Source organism: Hesperophylax consimilis, chromosome 19 (genome assembly GCF_061612785.1).
Source record: "Hesperophylax consimilis isolate HC1 chromosome 19, BYU_Hcon_1.0, whole genome shotgun sequence".
In the NCBI taxonomy this organism is placed as follows: Eukaryota; Metazoa; Arthropoda; class Insecta; order Trichoptera; family Limnephilidae; genus Hesperophylax; species Hesperophylax consimilis.
Window position 1 is genome coordinate 30293470 of NC_142854.1, and position 19423 is coordinate 30312892.

At 33.4% G+C, this 19423-nt stretch overlaps 1 protein-coding gene across 1 annotated transcript; it reads left to right on the top strand.

Moving 5' to 3' along the window:
- Positions 1 to 302: 302 nt before the first annotated feature.
- On the top strand, positions 303 to 18186 carry LOC149415114 (uncharacterized). Its single transcript, XM_089643006.1, has 3 exons — positions 303 to 330; positions 1238 to 1390; positions 16658 to 18186. Exons 1-3 carry the CDS (start codon positions 303 to 305, stop codon positions 18184 to 18186), a joined length of 1710 nt encoding a protein of 569 aa, XP_089499132.1.
- The last annotated feature ends 1237 nt before the right edge of the window (positions 18187 to 19423 follow it).

Below are 19423 nucleotides of genomic sequence, written 5' to 3' on the forward strand. Positions count from 1 at the left end.
CTCGATTAGCTTTTAGTAAACTCTAATGAAATGTGAATTGCTTAAGAATCATACTGATTTTTTCAACAACAAATTATTTTATGATGTACATAAGTTTTGATACAGACGTTACTTATTTTCAGCTGAGACTAATTACTATCACATAAAAGGACCCGATCACAGTAGAGCCATGGATCTTCCCATCCCAGATAATGTTACCGTCACAACTGAACCATGGTCGCAGGAAGAAGGCTCAGGTGAAAGACAGGCCTTTACTGATATAGAAATCCACCTTCCTTATGTGAAAAAGGAATGTTTGCCATATGGCGAAAGTGTTCAGCAAACCAGTAAGTGAGATTATTCATCTGTTTGTGTTTCAGATGGGCGCAGTCACAACCCCTACTTGTGTTTGACTCTCCCTTTTATCGCTTATAATACAGCGCGGTACTTGTACATTTTTCCAAGTGGCAATCTAAGAAAACGTTTACCTTATTATGCCAACAAACAGTTTCTAATTCCTGAAGCTATAAGCTGTAACACAAAATCATCTACCTCCTTAAATTCTTTTGGATTATAAGTTAATGCATGTTATAAGTAAATAAACATTTTCTCAATTCTAAACCCAAAATTTTGCGCCCCGGGAAGAGTTAGAAATCTCTTATCTACAACCGCTGTAAAGTCACACAATTCAGAATACTCACAACAAGTTAATATATTTACCACGAAATTTTTAATCTCTGTGCAACAAACTACGTCAACATTATAAAATTACTTTGCTAAGCTAGTTTAATACAATCAATTATATTTGTAATATTTACTGACGACGTAAATCAGGGATATTTGAAATTCTGTAGATTACTTTGTTTTTACGGACATTCCCGCGTATCTCCATGCATAACCTTACTAGGATTCTTCAGGCATCGTCAAGCTGCGTGTACGTCTGGAAAACTCATTGCACACAATACATTGCTCTTGGTATTTTAGTGGAAATATCTCACTGTTGATAACAAGAAAATTGTAGGCCATTAGAAAATAACAATTATTATCTCTAATCGCAACGGCAATTATAGTTATTTTTTATCTTCTAACTGCATGTTTGACATCTATTTCTTTATGGAAAAAATAATTTCTCTACTGTATCTCAGATCTATTTCGATATAATAAACCTATCGGATTACGGATTTCCATACAATGGAATTTTGTATCCGCTTATCAACTGTAAGTAGCCTATAAATTTGTTATTATTTTTTTATTCCAGGTAGCATTAATCTGGAGACTATACCCATCAAAGCAAAATCAGAACCCCGAGAAAAAGATGGAGGAGCAATCACTTACGCGGAAATAAATATAGACCTGCCAGATATAAAAAAGGAATGCTTAGAGAAGTCTGGAAGTATTCTCGAGACTGCAGGTTTTTTTTTTTTTTTTTTTTTTTTTTTAATTATTTAATATATATATAAAGTGGGTACAGGATATAATGTGAGTACATAAAGTATATATTTACATTACAAAATATATTTATGTTCGCAATCTCACCAATGAAGAAACTGGTTCTTGTGCTTGGTGAGAGAGTTACACTAATTATAAGAAAAATAAAATATCATTATGCTATAAGTAAGTATATAAATGATAGGAACAATATACAAATAGACAAAATCTAAATACAGTGGATGAGTATAGACTGATAATAAATATCAATGAAGGGAAAAACAGGCAATTATTTAATTGATTATTTCTGAAAGAGTAACTTTAGTTTTAGTTTAAGTATGTTAATATCCTTTAATTTCTTTATTTCAATCGGAAGGTTGTTGAAATACTTTATTCCTAAATATTTATAGTTATTTTGCATTTGTTTGGTTTTACATTTTGGAATTTTGATATTGTATTGATATCTTTTAGATAACTGGGTTTCAAATTTTTTGATTATATTATCTTTATAAATTTGAATAATTGCATTTTTCTTGAATATATCTTCTACTCGGGGCACCCCGAAATCTGTAAATAGCGTTTCTGTTGGATACGTGGAGGGTTTCTTGAGGATTACTTTGAGGATTAGCTTCTGGACCACTTTGATCGGTGTCAGAATCTTATTGTATGACCCCCCCCATCCAATAATTCCGTATTGAATTAACGACTGGATTAGTGCGTAATATACTCTTTTTAGGTTATTTCTTTTTAAAATATTTCTTAATCTTATGAATATGTATACACACTTTCTGATACGCTTGACCAATTCACATATATGTCTTTTCCACTTCATATGTTGTTCTATTATCACTCCGAGATATTTAATTTCTGATACTGAGTTCAATATTGAACAGCCTTGGATACAGATGTTTTTATTACATTTGTTATTGTGAATAATTATTTGAGTGTTAGGGAGTGTTTGTAGTTTGTTAATTGAGAAATGTATATAGTATGTCTTGTTAGTGTTTAATGAGAGAAGATTTGTATCAAACCATTGTTTCAATGTGTTCATGCAATTATTTGCTTGTTCGTTAACTATATTCCAGTCGATCCCATTCACTATGATAGCTGTGTCGTCGGCATAGGATATTATGTTTGCGTTAAGTGGTAGTTTGAAAATATCGTTGACATAAATTATAAATAGTAGGGGGCCTAGGACTGTGCCTTGCGGTATCCCGAAATTACTTGTTAGTGGTAGACTAAGTGAGTTGTTTATCTTGACTACTTGGCATCGTTCAAATAAATAGCTTTTTATCCATTTTAAAGCTTTATCGTTTATCCCAACACAATTCAATTTTTCAATAAGTTTATCATGAGAAATACTATCGAAAGCTTTTTTAAGATCTATGAAGATTCCGAGACATTTCAAAGATTTGTCTAATGTGTCCTGGATTATGTTCGATAATTTGGCAATTGCATCTTGGGTACTTCTATTTTTCATAAATCCATATTGGTTGCCGTGAATTACGTCATTTTTGTCAATAAATTCAGTCAACCTTTTTTTGATAATTTTCTCGAAGATTTTTGCAATGTTTGAGATCAGCGATATTGGACGATAATTTGACACTTCTTCAGGGTTGCCAGATTTATGAATTGGAGTGATGATGGTTTGTTTATATACAGTTGGGAATATTCCGCTTTGGAGACTTATGTTGATTAAATGTGTTAAGGGTTTTGATATATGTTTTTTGATAATTTTTAGTGTTTCGACAGTAATTCCATCGAAACCTGGTGCTGATCTTCCCTTCATGCTTGAAATGATTTGCTCGATTTCCTGTGCTGAAGTAGGGTGAAACATGTCAATTTTGTTTGAGATTTTAATGTTAAGGTTCTGTACGTCATTGGACGGTACTTTTTGAATTTGATTTGCAAGGTTTTTGCCTACGTTTGCAAAGAAGTTGTTGAATATGTTAGCGGTATCTAAAGGATTTTCTTTGCATCGTATTTTGATATTGTTATTTGTGATGCTATGTATTTCATTTTTTTTATGTTTTTTCTTGTCTATAATTTCATTTACAACATGCCAGACTTTTTTTGCATCGTTCTCCGTTGCTTCCAATTTTTGCCGAAAATAGTTTTCTTTTGTGTTTTTTATTAAATAAGTGAGTTTGTTTTTGTATGCTTTTAGGTGATTCTTTAGTGTTTCATTTGTAGGTTGTCGGATAAATTTTTTGTATAGTGCTTCTTTGTGTCTGATTGATACAATTAATCCAAAAGTTATCCATGGCTTAACCGGTTTAAATTTTGAAGATTGTTTTCTGGAATCAATGAATTGTGCAGTACTTACGTGCATTGATAGTTTTTTTTCAAATAGTTCGAAGCATTTATTCGTGTCATTACAATTGAAGATGTCGTGCCATTTTTCTTTATCTAGATTATGTATTAGGGCATTTATGTTGAGCGTTTTGCGTCGGCCGTTGTCCTTCTCCGGAGTTAGAGTTTGTATTGGTAAACATTTTTTATCGTGATTGTACGTAAAAATGCACCCGAAATGATCTGTGATTGTCGTTTGTATGACTGCAGATACTATGTTTTTTATATCTTGAATATTTGTGAACACATGATCTATGCACGAAGGTCGTTGACCTGGGATAATTCTCGTAAATGAATTAATACAAGAAATATAATTTAATTCTGCCATCATATTCAGATAATTATCTTTGTCGTAGGATGAGTAATCATTTGCGATATTGAGGTTAATGTCTCCGACAATGATAGTTTTCTTATTTCTGTTCGCAAGAAGAATGTGTTTTAGTTCATCTACATAGGTTGGTAATATTGAGGCATGGGTTCTATATATGGCGAATATGCTATAGGTGTACTTTTGGAAACTGATTTCCATATTTAAAATGTTTACATTGTGCATGTGGATTTCTCTGTAAAAAGTCACAACATATTTATTTGAAATAAATATTGCGATTCCGCTGTTTTTATTAATTTGGGTATTTGTTGCATAGTATGTATAACCCGGAATATTATAATTTATATCACTTGATGAATGCGTCTCTGTTAATATTATGCAGTCTAGTCTGTTAAGTGATTTTATTGTTACCAGGAGTTCGTCTAAATGCAATTCTATGCTCCTGACATTCATATGAAATATGGTTAGGCTAACTTCGGAATTTATCGCTAATATGTTGTTTGTTTCGTTCACTGATGTATATATTCTTTCGTCTATTGATATGGTTTTATCTATAGCATTTACCACAAAGTCATCCATATCGAAGAAATAATAATATTGAAATTCATTAGAAGCCGTGAATCACCTTTGTTCGTTTCACTGTTGGAGTTAGATTTTATGGAGAACGGACTTCTTGAGAGCCTTTGTGTTTTTTTATCGCTAATAAGTAGGTGTACAATTTTATTCATATTCTATTCTCTCTTTGGCGATTTGAAGCATTTTTTGTCTGTATGTGCAGTTGATGCTATCAGCACTGTGGTCGTCCGATATGTTTGCTTTGAATTTTCTATTATTGCAGGAACAGTTGTAACAGATTGGTTTATTGTTTCTTTCTGTGCATTTTGCTAGGGTGTGATCTTTTGCACAATGGGGGCAGGTAGGAGGTTGCGTTCTGTTCAGGCATCTTAATGCTGTGTGTCCATACTTCAGGCAATGATAACACTGCGTAAGGGGGTTAAGATCTTCAATTGGGACTCTTTGGTATTTTATATTGATTTTTCCAATGTTAACTAGTATTTTTCTGATGGCTCCTGACGTTTGTAGTAAGTAGTTTGACACGTCTTGTTGGGACGTCTTTTGTTGGTCAAATTTTTTGAGTTTGATTTCTTTTATGAGTTTGAAATCATCCTTTCGGCAATTTTGTAGCCCCTCATTTTGCTGAGTTATGCCTAAGACTATTTCCTCCTCTGACAAATTTGATTGTAATCTTTTTATGATCATTATTGGTTTTCTCTTTTTTGTTTCTTCAGCGTTTATGTCTTCGCCGAATGTTTCATTTATTTTTGTAGCCAATTTTTGTACGTCTTCTTTTTTTGCACATGAGATAGTGATTTTTTGATCACCAATTTTTTTAAATTCAGTTACACCAACTTTCATTTTGGTTACATCTATGTTTTTTTAGATTCTTTTTCTCATTTCTTCAGCCTTGAAGTTTTTAGTCGTTGATATAATGATGGCGTGCTTTTGTAGAATTTGTTTCTCGATTTTGCTAATTGTTGTTGTGGCTTGCGCATATGTTTTTATATTTTTTACCACGAAACTCTCTAATTTCTCATTATAGTGCTCATTGTTTGTTATAATTTGCTCTTGTAGACTTATAATTTTTTTTTGTAGAATACAATTTTCTATTATAATTTGTTCTTCTAGTTTCTTTAGGTTGTTTTCCAAACTCAGTTTTATTCTTGAATCTTTAACAGATGTGATCTTTGCGATATCGCTCTTTATATCTTCGATAATGTCATCCATGTTCTTTCTTAATACGCTCGCCCGTCCGGGCGAGGTACTTTGCGAGGTAAGAATGTAGTACAATACTCGATACGATACACTAAACGAATACTGGGTACGACCGCACTCTTGTAGCAATAAAATGCAACTGAAAAAGGTAAAAACGAATTTCGTTTTTCTGAATTCGTTTAAATAATTATCTAGTTATTATAGATACGTACATATTGAGCGTAATCTGCCATCTTTTTAAGACATGATTACGGACCTGAAGACGCATCTAGAAGAAAATCATTATTCATGTACACACTGTCACTACTCATGCTCACGCAAATCACATTAAACAGCCCACTTACGCACCCATACTGGAGAAAAACCGTATCTATGTTTCCATTGTAACTACTCATTCTCACGCAAATCAAATTAAACAGTGCCCATTCGTAACCATACTGGAGAAAAATCTTATTCATGTTCCCATTGTATCTACTCGTACTCACGCAAGTCACATTTGACGGTGCACTTACGCACCCATACTGGAGAAAAACCTTATTCATGTTCTTATTGTGACTACTGCCGCTAACACATGTCAGCATCAACAGTTCACTTACGTACCGATTCTGAAATTAAACCTTATTCATGTTTCTACTGCAGCTTTTCATGTTTTTATCAGGGGAATTTGAAACTTCACATTCTTACCCATACTGTAGTATAACGACATAAGTGTCCCCATTGTTACTTCTCCTGCAAAGGGAAATCACATTTAAAAGTGCACTTACTCACCCATACTGGACTTATACCTTAATGTTCCTACTGCAGCTATTCAGGTTCTGTAATGGGAAATTTGTAAATTCCATTTGGAAAAAACCTTATTCGTGAGTTCCCATTATAATTAAACCTGCTCATTCAAGTCAGCGTTAACAGTGCACTTACGGGATTTACACCTTATTCATGATCCTACTGCAAATATTAATGTTCTCAAAAGGGTTAAAAAGTAGGCGTAAACTATAAAGGCACGTTTTTAATCATACTGGAGAAAAACTATATCCATGTTCTCATTGTAAATTTATATAGTCAAGTTCTTACCCATACTTGACATAAAAACCTTATTCATGTTCCAACTGTAACCTCTCCTGCTCATTAAAGTCCCACTTATCATTGTGTGTGTGTACGTATATAGCGTACAATCATACTGGAAATTAATCTTATCCATTTTCTGACTGCAGTTATTCATGTTCACGAGGAGTCAGATTTTGACCCGCTCATGAAAAAAAATCATTCATGTTCCGATTTTAATATAGATGTTTTCAGAAAGAATAATTAAAACATCATATACGTACCCATTTAGCATGAAAACCTTATTCATTTTTCGAAGAAAAGTTCTCTTGACTGTTTATCACTTTGTGATGTCATTTTTATATGTTTCTTTGATTTACCTTTTTTTTATTATTAACGACAATTATAATTACAAAGTTAAGTATATTATTCGCAGTCCTCTTCACTAGGTATTTCTGTTCCGAGGCGGACTGTAGGTTTTTGTATAGGTGGAGATCGTGATTTCCTTGTTAATTTCTACAAAAAAAATTGTCTTCACATTTGTTCAGTTCATAATTTTATTGATTTCCTCATCTTCATGTTTACTTAGCCATAATTTGATGTCGTTTTTAAATTTTTGTGTCTCCGTTGTGTTTTTGAGTTCAATTGGGAGGGCATTATATAGTTTTGTAGCATGGAAATGATGATTTTTCTGGCCAAAAGACGTATTTAATTTTGGGATGTTCAATAGTTTTGAGGATTTCTTCCTTATAATATAGTTGTGTTGGTCAGCAGGGTACTCATATTTTTCTGTAAATTTGATTAGAGCATTTTTTCTAGTATAGTTTTATTATACTGAACACTTTAAATTTTTTTTAAATGTCTTTTGATGGAGTTCTTATGGGTACTTTAAGGATTATTTTTACTATTGCTTTTTGAGTTTTAATAAGCTGCTTCATGTGGATGTTTGAGGCAGATCCCCATCCAATAATCCCATATTCTATGCGTGATTGACAGAGAGCATAGTATACCTTATATAAATCATTTATACTTAGTATATTGCGTATATTTCTAAAGTAGTATATAAGCTTTGTGAGTTTTTTTGTAATACTATTTATGTGGGAGTCCCATCGAAGATTTTTATCAATTTCAATGCCGAGATATTTTATACTTCTAGAGTGTGTTATGGTGGGGCAGTGGCATGATTGAATTTCGTTTTTTCCTTGACAATCATGTAATTTGAGAGTATAATCCTCAGCTGGTTGTCCTCTAGCCGTTTTAGAAAACGTTAAATATTTTGTTTTGTTAACATTAAGTGTGAGTGAGTTTTGCATAAGCCATTTTTGCAGAAGGATAAGCCCGTTTTCAGCTTCTTTGTAGGTGGTTATCCAATCACTTTCATTAAATAAAATGACAGTGTCGTCGGCAAAACTAATGATTTTTCTGTTGGTGTGTAAGTTGCAGATATCATTTATATATATCAGAAATAATAAAGGTCCTAGGACACTTCCTTGCGGTACACCGTAATTGATTGGGAGAGGTTTACTTTTACACTTATCAATTTTAACACACTGTGAACGTTCTGACATGTAACTTATCAGTAGATTTAGAGTTGTGTTTGACATCCCAATTGTTTTAAGTTTCTTGAAAAGGATTTTATGGTCTATCGTGTCAAAGGCCTTTTGCAGGTCTATAAAAATTGCCAAAGATTTATTTCCCTGGTCTAAGCTTTTCGTGATCGTATTTATGATATCGTCTATGGCGTCGGCAGTACTCAAGTTTTTTCTAAAACCGTACTGAGATTTCGATATTAGGTTATTATCTTCTAGGTACATCATAAGTTGTTTTTTTAGTACTTTTTCCAATATTTTAGAAAAGGTACTGAGAAGGCTTATTGGTCGATAGTTATTGATATCATTTTTACATCCTTGTTTATAAATAGGTATAACAGTAGCTTCTTTAAGGGATGTGGGAAATACGCTTTTAGCTATAGATAGATTGATAAGGTGTGTCAGCGGGAAGGTAATTTCTTCACTGAGATGTTTTATTGCATTGGTTGAGATTACATCATCCCCTGATGACACATTTGGTTTTAGGGAAGTATTTATGTTTTTGGTTTCGTCAGCGGTTATTTGTTTGAAATTAAGTTCTCTTTCCAGATTTCGTGCTTCATTTGGTTTGTCTGCATCATTTTTAAAACGTAATGTAATTTGTTTGGCTAATTTTGATCCAATATTTGTAAAAAAATCATTAACATGATCAAGAATTTTGTCAGGGTTTTCGGCATACAGAGTGGGAACCTTGTTTATGTTCAGTTTATCGATTTTTGATGTATTACTGGTGGATTTAGAATTCGTGAGTTAATTTATGATTTGCCACATTTTTCTGGGATTATGGATTATTATAATACACGCTTCTATTTTATTTTTATAAAAGGATTCTTTTGTGGTGTTTATGATGTTTTTGCAGATGTTTCTATATCTTTTATAGTATCGTAGCTTTTGTATATCATAAGGATTTTGTTTGAGTTTTTTTATGTAATTCGTCTCTTTTTCGTATGCAGTTTATAATATTCTGTGAGATCCAAGGCTTTATGTGTATATTCTTGTATGAAATTTTCTTCGTAGTTTTTTTGGTATTGGACACTATGTTATGTTGGATTATATCAATGAAGCTATTCCACGCATCATTTGTGTTGTCAATATTTTGAATTTTTTCCCATTCAGTACTTTGCAAATTATGCTTAACGGCATTCCAGTTTGTTTCTGTTTTTTCTATTATCGACGGTCTATTTTGAATTTTCCTTGCTTTGTTTTGGTTTATTGCTAGGATTGTTGTAAAATGATCAGTTATTGTTGATTCGTATATGACAGATTGCGTATGTTTTTTAGTTTTACTCATTATATGGTCAATGCAGGTTTTGGAATTTTCAACTTTTCGAGTGGGTTCATTTATAAGACTTTTAAGACCATGAGAGGCTAATGTCTGCAGATGTTCATTTTTTTGGGGGTGACCGTTATCGAGAATAATTATATTTAGATCTCCAATAAGAAAAACATTTATAGTTTTTTTTTTGTAGAGAGAGTACCTCATCCAAGGAATTAATAAAAGGATCCAAATTGTAAGATGAAGGTGATCGATAGATTGCTAGTATAGTTGATTCATTTCCAATTTTAATTTTTAGACAATTGGCGTTTATTATTGTGGTTCCTTTCACTTCAGCTTTTATTTCATTTTTTACGTAGACAATTACGCCATCATTTTGTTTATTACTAATTAAGGTTGAGTAGGTAGTATATCCAGCAATCTCCATGGGTGAAGATTTCTCATTAATCCAACATTCAGTGAGAATTATGATGTCAAAGCGAAGTCCGATAGATTTTAATAGAATTTGCAATTCATCGAAATTTTTATTTATGCTTCTTATATTTGTGTGTAGAATTTTGAAGTAATTATTTAAAGTTGTTAAAATCTTTGGTTCAGAAGTAATTATTGTGGTATTCATTTTAGCAAACTAAATTATTAAGTGGATGGTAACTTTTTTTTTAATATTTATTTTATATTAAATTATTTTCACTATATCATCTAAGTGCTTAATGTAGATAATTTTTTCATGTTGCTGTTTCCCCAGCATAACTTTTCCTTGTTTATACCATACAAAGTGGTAATTTTTTTCTTTGGCTATTTGTTTAGATTTCCAAAGAATTTCTTTGTGGTACGGGCTTAAATCTTCCCCAATGAAGATTGGAGATGTAGTCAGATCCTTGATTTCTTCATAATTTATCTCTTTCTTCTTTTCAAGGAGGGAATCTCTTTGTCTTTTTTCGCAAAAGGTAACAAGAAGCTTAGGTGGAGCCCCATTTCGTCTGTCTGGGACTCTGTTGACGTCAGTTATATCAGTTTGTTTTAGATTGATTCCAGCTGCGGCAGCAACTTTCCTCACAATTTCAATAGGTTGTTCTCTGTTCTGTTGAGGAATTCCAGCTATTTCTAAATTATTACACCTTGAAGTAGTTTCAATGTCAGCCAGTCTAATTTCAAGTCTTTTGATCATATTATTTTTTTCTGAATTCCATGGTTTTTGTAGTCTCTTTTGCCTGAGATTCAATTTTGATGAATAAATCCCTTTTCAAATTTTTTATCAATGTACTCGATAATTTTGTCCATGTCTGGTTTTTCATCAGCGATTATTTGGTTTTTGCTACGAGTGTTTGACATCACTAAATTATTTGTTTGGAAATACCCCTCACAAATGTACGTTTGAAAAATTAGTACTGGCAATAACTACTTAGTATTTATTGTTGGCACTTTTGCATAGACAATGACACGAAGTCTTGGCGTTTGAGGTTATGTTGTTTTCAGTAACTCTTTTTATGCACAGATATTACTTTTCTTTGGTATTATCCACTATTTATTTTAGATATTTAAAGCGTAGTGCGTTTATACTTTAATTGAAATGTTTTCTTTGTGTTTTTTAATCACTATTATTTATTTTGCGGTTAGATTATAAGGTTCGCGGAAATTTCTGATCGTAACACTACAGTTAACCATAGATTGAATTAACAATTAACGATTAACAATTAAGTTTGGTTATATGTTTGAGTTTTATATGACAGTGTTATAATTATGGATAAAAGTGACTACATAAATACGACAATGGGCTTTTTACAAGGGGATAATTTTGAAAATAATCAGAAACACCCTATTAATAAGTTTCAAGAGCTGGTAAAAGAAGCGGTAAAACATTTGTAACATAGCGGTTTATATCGTATTAAATAATAATAATAGTTGAATACGCTACATGCTAGCTCTTTGCTCTTAGATCGCCGCAAGTAGCAGCACCTGCCGGTCACTAAATTCTCGCCATCAGCGTTCCGCGCGGTAAGAAACAGAACTAATCGTCCACGCCGTCAGCCCTCGCTCGCCGGCCTCGTCCTCTTTCGAAATCCTGACCTCAGCATGTCAACACGCTGCTTCGGGTTGTGATCCCGCGACCCAGAAACTCCTGGCCGAACTTCTCAGCGAAACTGAGCTTCCATGGCTATAAATGTATTGTTTTGTAAATTTTTCGTTTTATATAATCTTTTGTTTTGTATACATTTTTTAATTCATATTCCTTTCTCACAAATTTAATTTACTTTTTCCATATTATGTTGTCTCAGTAGATGTAAAGTCACAAGTAGGAAATCCATAATTGTTTTTATTTTACTATTTAATACTTATGTACAAACTGATTAATTGTAAACTGTCGATTTCCCGAAAATGAATAAATATTAACATTGTTAAAAGATACAATGTAATACATTATTTTCTATAATAATAATGTTAGTTTAAAAGTTGGCAACATGTTGTGGTTGGCAACATTTGGATTTCTTTTGTTTTTTCTCTGTGCTCTGTACACTGCTGTCATCTTTCTTGTAATACGTACATCGTCAATAAAACCAGTTATTAAAAAGTGTTATATTTTAATTTAATAAACACAGAAGATTACAACAGGTTATGGGCCCAGATCACCACAGGCCACATACCTATCAAAAATAAAGTACAGTGAAGTGACTAGTTGAAAACAATTACCGGAGAAACGAAAATAAACCTCACACCACACGCGTGTTGGCGTTGGAGGTTAAGTTGCCGGGAAGGAGAAAAATACTTGCTACATTCGGCTGCAAGGAAGGAAATACTAGTAAGAAAGGAATTGAAAGATACGATGGACGGAAATAATACAGTTATCAAACTGGAAGAAATAAAAAAAACTGGAATGTTTGGAAGTTTCAAACAATGGTGTTGTAACGGGGTCAAAATTTAATTAATGTCGTTGAAGGCAAAGTTGTAAAAGGGCAAGGCTCCGAGGAACAGAAAGCATGGGAGACACAAGATGCTAAAGCTCAAACAATGTTAGTGACCAGGATGACCGAGGAAGTGATGTTACATAATATATTATCTTGCACTACTGCTGCAGAGATGTGGCGAAAGTAAACGAGCATTTTGAACAAAAAAGTGAAACAAGTATTCACATAATCCAGCAAAGATTCTTCCAATATAAATATGAAGAAGGAATGGAGATGTCAGTCTTCCTGTCAAAAATACAGGAGTTACAAAATCAACTCAAACAAATGGATGAAGAAATTTCGGAAAAATTCATAATTACGAAGGTATTGATGTCATTGCCAGATATCTACAAACACTTCATATCAGCATGGGAGTCTGCGCCAGATAACAAACAAACCTATGATAACCTTGTCGCTCGTTTGTTAGTGGAAGGGGAGAGAGTAAGGGAAAAGGCTGAACTCGCATCGCCGTCATCTGCGTTTATGGCAAAGAAAACTGCTCCAAATAAACGAAATATAAAGTGTTTCAAATGTAATAAGATGGGACATTATCAATCTGAGTGTATGAGTCATGTGAATAATAACCATCGTAACTTTCCAAACAAAAGTGAAAAAAAGTGTTTTTATTGCAATAAAGTTGGGCACATCAAGAGTGAGTGCTGGCATAAGAAAGGAAAGGAGAAAAATGCGTTTGTAGTACAACAAATACCTAAAGAACTGTATCAACAGTCAAAGTGGTTGGTGGACACAGGTGCAAGTGAACACATGTGTCAAGACAAAAATCTATTTTCGACATTGTCACCAGAAGTGTCACAAAAGTCTGTGATAATAGGTGATGGTACTCAAATAAATGTTATTGGTTGCGGACAAGTGGAACTAGAAGTATTCAATGGACACCGGTGGGTCGAGACCACCATATATAATGTACTGTGTGTGCCAGACTTAAAAATAAACTTGTTTTCTGTAAATTGTGCGGCTGACAAAGGTTATGTCATGTTGACAGATCAAAACATTTGCAAGTTTTTTAAGAATAATAAAGTATGTGCGGTAGCAAATCGTGTTGGAAATATGTATATTATGGATGTTCGTTATAAATATAAAAACTGCTTTGCAAATGTAACCACAGTTAAATCAAGTTTGAGTGAGTGGCATGAGAAACTTGTACACCAGAATATACAGCAGGTGAAAGACGTGTTAGAGAACAATAATATTAAAGTCTCAAGTAATGAACCAGGAAAAACACCCTATGAATTATGGACAGACAAACATTTTGATCTCAGTAACTTACATATCTTTGGTACGCCCGTAGCTGTTCATATTCCAAAAGAAAAACGAAGGAAATGGAATCATAGTAGGGTACGGAGAAAATGTGAAAGGGTATAGAATTTTTTATCCTGATAAAAATGATGTTCTAATAAAGAGAGATGTCATTTTTCTGGAACCTGTTATTGGGAAATGTAATAGCTTAAACCTAGAGTCTGTAACAGAAGAATACAACGATGAAACCGACAATAACCAGCAAGAGTTAGTAGAAGATGTTGTGAGTGATCCAAACATTACAAATCAGATGTCAGATGATGAGCAGCACAGCTTATATGAACCTGAAGAAACAAGTGATGAAGATAGTGAACGCGATAGTGATAGTACATTACAGCCAGCTTCTCCTCGTCAAACCAAACGTCACAATTCTATACTTGCCAAAATGTGTACACTGCAGAGACAGAACCAGGCACCTATAAGGAAGCTATGCAGAGGAGTGATGCCTGTCAGTGGGAAGAAGCTGTAAAACAAGAACTGGATACTCTCAAAGAAAATAATACTTGGACAGTTTGCGCTGTACCTGAAAAACAAAACATTATTAGTAGTAAGTGGGTATTCAAAATAAAGAAAGTTGATAATATTATTCAATATAAAGCAAGATTGGTTGCCAGAGGTTTTGAACAGAATGATACAAAAGATTTATATGAAATTTACTCACCCGTTGCCAAATTGTCAACATTTAGATTATTTGTTTCAGTTGCTACAAAATTAAAACTATCAATACATCAGATGGATGTCACTGGGGCTTTTTTATATGGGGATATAAAGGAAACTGTGTTTATTAAATTACCGGAAGGGGCATATAATGGTTGTGATAATATTGTAAAACTAAATAAATCATTGTATGGGCTAAAAAAATCCCCTAAATATTGAAATGAAAAATTTAACCATGTAATAAGTAAAGCAGGCTATGTAAAGTCAAAGAATGATCCTTGTTTGTTTACTAAATGTAATGGAGAAAACCAAACTTATGTCTTACTGTACGTCGATGACCTCTTGATGTTTAGTAATAATGAACAGGAATTAAGTGATCTTAAATTAAAATTACACAATGCGTTTAAGATGAAAGATTTCAAATTTTCTTGGTATCAGTACTAAACAGAATTTAAAAGATGGTGTAATTGAATTGTGTCAAAGATCTTATTTAGAAAATGTATTAAAAAGATTTAACATGGAAAATTGCAAACCCATGTATACCCCTATTGATCAAAATTTTAATGTAAAAATCTTAGAATCCAAAGAATGTAAGTCTGACAAGGATATTGAAAATACTTGTAGGAAAATTATTGGGGTATGCGGGGTATGCGGTCTCAGGCACTAGGCCAGACCTTTGTGTAGCTGTATCTATATTAAGTAGGTACCAAAATAATGCAAGTGATGTTTTGTTGACTCATTTAAAAAGAATTTTAATATATATAAAATATACTCTAGATTATAAGCTGATTTTCAATATAAGGGCACTCAAGCAATATTTATATTAAATATATACAAAACTTACAAATTGCTATAATAAAAAAAATTGTACCACCGAATATCTACAGACAAAGAAGTAATCTAAAACTACTGTATGGTTCTGAGGGCCTACTTCCAATAAAGGGTCTTCTTTGGTACATTATTATAATGGATAATGAGGGAGATAGCAAATATAAAAAGCAACCGGTGCATAATCACACAACAAGATTCACTGAAATAAGGGCCTCATTATTCCAAGAGTAACAAATAAGTATGGAAGCCGAACGCTTAAATATTTAATACCAGAGATTTTCAATAAATTTAATAATTCTTTTAAACCTCAGAATAATGAGAGACCCTGCCCCAAAAACACTAAGCGTTGGCTAATAAGCGACGAATCAATGTATCTCTGAACTTTATTATTGATGTATTCCTGAACATCTCAACGTACCTGCCTAAATAATTTGTATATAGGTAGGTACTTGGATATATATTATTTTGTGATATTATTTATTGTATAATTTTGTGTCATACATGTATTAAAAATTAAAAATGTTTATATATATTATTTGTAGAACCTACAGACAAGCCGTCATGTGTGACAGCTTTGTGGGACTGCATAAAACTTGTATCTTTAAATAGGATATTTGGATATAGATAATGTAAGAATGTGTTACATTGAGCGGGGGTGTTAAAACATACAATGTAATACATTATTTTCTATAATAATAAGGTTAGTTTAAAAGTTGGCAACATGTTGTGGTTGGCAACATTTGGATTTCTTTTGTTTTTTTCTCTATGCTCTGTACACTGCTATCATCTTTCTTGTAATACGTACATCGTCAATAAAACCAGTTATTAAAAAGTGTTATATTTTAATTTAATAAACACAGAAGATTACAACAAACATTTTGTTGATGTTCTGTTTCAGGTAGCATTAATGTGGAGACTGTACCCTTGGAAAAACCAGGACCCCGTGAAGAAGATGGTGGGGGAATCCCTTATACGGAAATAGACATAGACCTGCCAGATATTAAAAAGGAATGCTTAGAGCAATTTGAAAGTATTACCGAGAGTGCAGGTAAAATGGATTTTTTTTCGTCTTATTCAATTTTAATAATCTTATCGTTTCATAATAGATACCGACGTATTGAGCTTTATCTGTTATCTTTTCCAGATGTGATAGTGGTCCCGAAGACACGTGCCGAAGTAAAACCTCTTTTATGTCTCCATTGTAACTACTCCAGCTCAAGCAAATCACATTTTACAGTGCACTTACGCACCCATACTGGCGAAAAACCTTATTCATGTCCCCATTGTAACCACTCGTTCTCACAGAAGTCAGATTTAACTTTGCACTTACGAACCCATTCTGGAGCAAAACTTTATTCATGTCCCCATTGTTACCAATCCTGCGTAAGCAAATCGAAGTTAACGGTTCACTTACGCACCCATACTGGTGAAAAACCTTATTCATGTTCCCATTGTAACTACTCCTGCTCACAAAAATCTTTTTTAAAGAGGCACTCATTCACTCATACTGGAGAAAAACCATATTCATGTGCCCATTGTAACAACTCCTGCTCACGGAAGTCAGATTTAACGGTACACTTACGCACCCATACTGGAGAAAAACCTTATTCATGTTCCTACTGCAGCTATTCATGTACTCAAAGGGGACATTTAAAACATCACATTCTTACCCATACTGGAGAAAAAGCTTATTCATGTCACCATTGTAACCACTCTTTCTCACGCAAGTCAAATTTATCGGTACACTTACGCACACAAACTTGCGAAAAACCTTATTCATGTCTCCATTGTAACTACTCTTGCTCACGCAAGTCAGATTTAACGGTACACTTACGCACCCATACTGGAGAAAAACCGTATTTATGTTCCCATTGTAACTACTCTTTCTCAAGGAAATCATATTTAACACTTCACTTACGCACCCATACTGGTGAAAAACCTTATTCATGTTCCCATTGTAACTACTCCTGCTCACAAAAATCTCTTTTAAACATGCACTTATTCACTCATACTGGAGAAAAACCATATTCATGTGCCCATTGTAACTACTCCTGCTCACTGAAGTCAGTTTTAACGGTGCACTTACGCACACATACTGGCGAAAAACCTTATTCATGTCTCCATTGTAACTACTCTTGCTCACGCAAGTCAGATTTAACGGTACACTTACGCACCCATACTGGAGAAAAACCGTATTCATGTTCCCATTGTAACTACTCTTTCTCAAGCAAATCATATTTAACACTTCACTTACGCACCCATACTGGTGAAAAACCTTATTCATGTTCGCATTGTAACTACTCCTGCTCACAAAAATCTCTTTTAAACAGGCACTTATTCACTCATACTGGCAAAAAACCATATTCATGTGCCCATTGTAACTACTCCTGCTCACTGAAGTCAGTTTTAACGGTGCACTTACGCACACATACTGGCGAAAAACCTTATTCATGTCTCCATTGTAACTACTCTTGCTCACGGAAGTCACATTTATCGGTACACTTACGCACACATACTGGCGAAAAACCTTATTCATGTCTCCATTGTAACTATTCTTGCTCACGGAAGTCAGATTTAACGGTACACTTAGGCACCCATACTGGAGAAAAACCTTATTCATGTTCCTACTGCAGCTATTCATGTACTCAAAGGGGACATTTAAAAACAGAATGAGCAAAAGAACAAATAATATATTTTACACCCCCCAAACCAATACTAAATTAATGCAGACGCATAGCAGTTTCATTGGTCCTCGTACATTTAACCTTCTACCACTACAAACTCAAATGATAAATAAAAAGATAGAATATATTAAAGAGGTAAAATTATGGCTGATTGACGCAGATATTGAAACGCTTTTACTATAAATTTATTTATCCTTTCTACAACTCACTTGCTGAAACTTTATAAACTATTGTACATAATGTTTTCTCTTTACTTTTTATAATAACTATAAACAAAAAAAAAAACTTTTTCTACTAATGTATATTATACTTTAGGTACTTGAAATATAGTAATCGTTTTATATTACCCACACTCAGGCAGTCAGTGCCTTAGTGGGTTTTCATTTCTTTTGTAAACTATTTGGTATTATATATTATGTTATTTTATACTATCTATTAATATGTATAATATGTGTAAAGAAATGAAAATAAATAATAAAAATAAAAAAACATTACATTCTTACCCATACTGGAGAAAAGGCTTATTCATGTAACCATTGCAACCACTCCTCTTCACTGAAGTCAAATTTAACGAAACACTTACGCACACATACTAGACTAATTTAATTTTTTTTAAATTTCATAATCCATCCTCTCATTCATCCTCTGTAAGTATTAAAGTTCGTACTTACAAATCTTAATTTTGTTTTAATTAGTCAAATTAGCGAAAATGAGAATCGTGCTTTTTTACATACTCGGCTCTATTGTGGCTCGTATTAAGTGTACCGCTGAGAATATTCTTTCTTTTGTCAATTTATGCGAAAAATCGCGGAGTTGTGGAAAAAAGTATTTGTCTGGGATCGTAGTCGCGTTCCAACGCCTGTAATCCCCAAAAGGGCGCCATTCTTCGTTGTGTTTCTTAACCATGTGCAATGGGCTCGCCCAACTACTCTTTGACGGCCGACACATTCCATTCTCCATAAGGTATTTAAATTATTTTTTAGCCGCTTCCAAAAGATCTGTTACAGGCGATCCCCTTGTTTCAATCACATGTGTAACGTTATGTTTACGAACATCTGGATTCTTCATGTCGGGTCGTGTCAATGCAGGGTATTTATTTTAAAATGTCTCGGTATTTCTGATTAGCAGATAACGTCGAGATGCCGGATGAGGGTCATTGAGAATTCATTCCTCCAATCTGTAGTGGAATGGTCCGTTAATGTTGCGTTCTTCAGGTTGACGCTTAA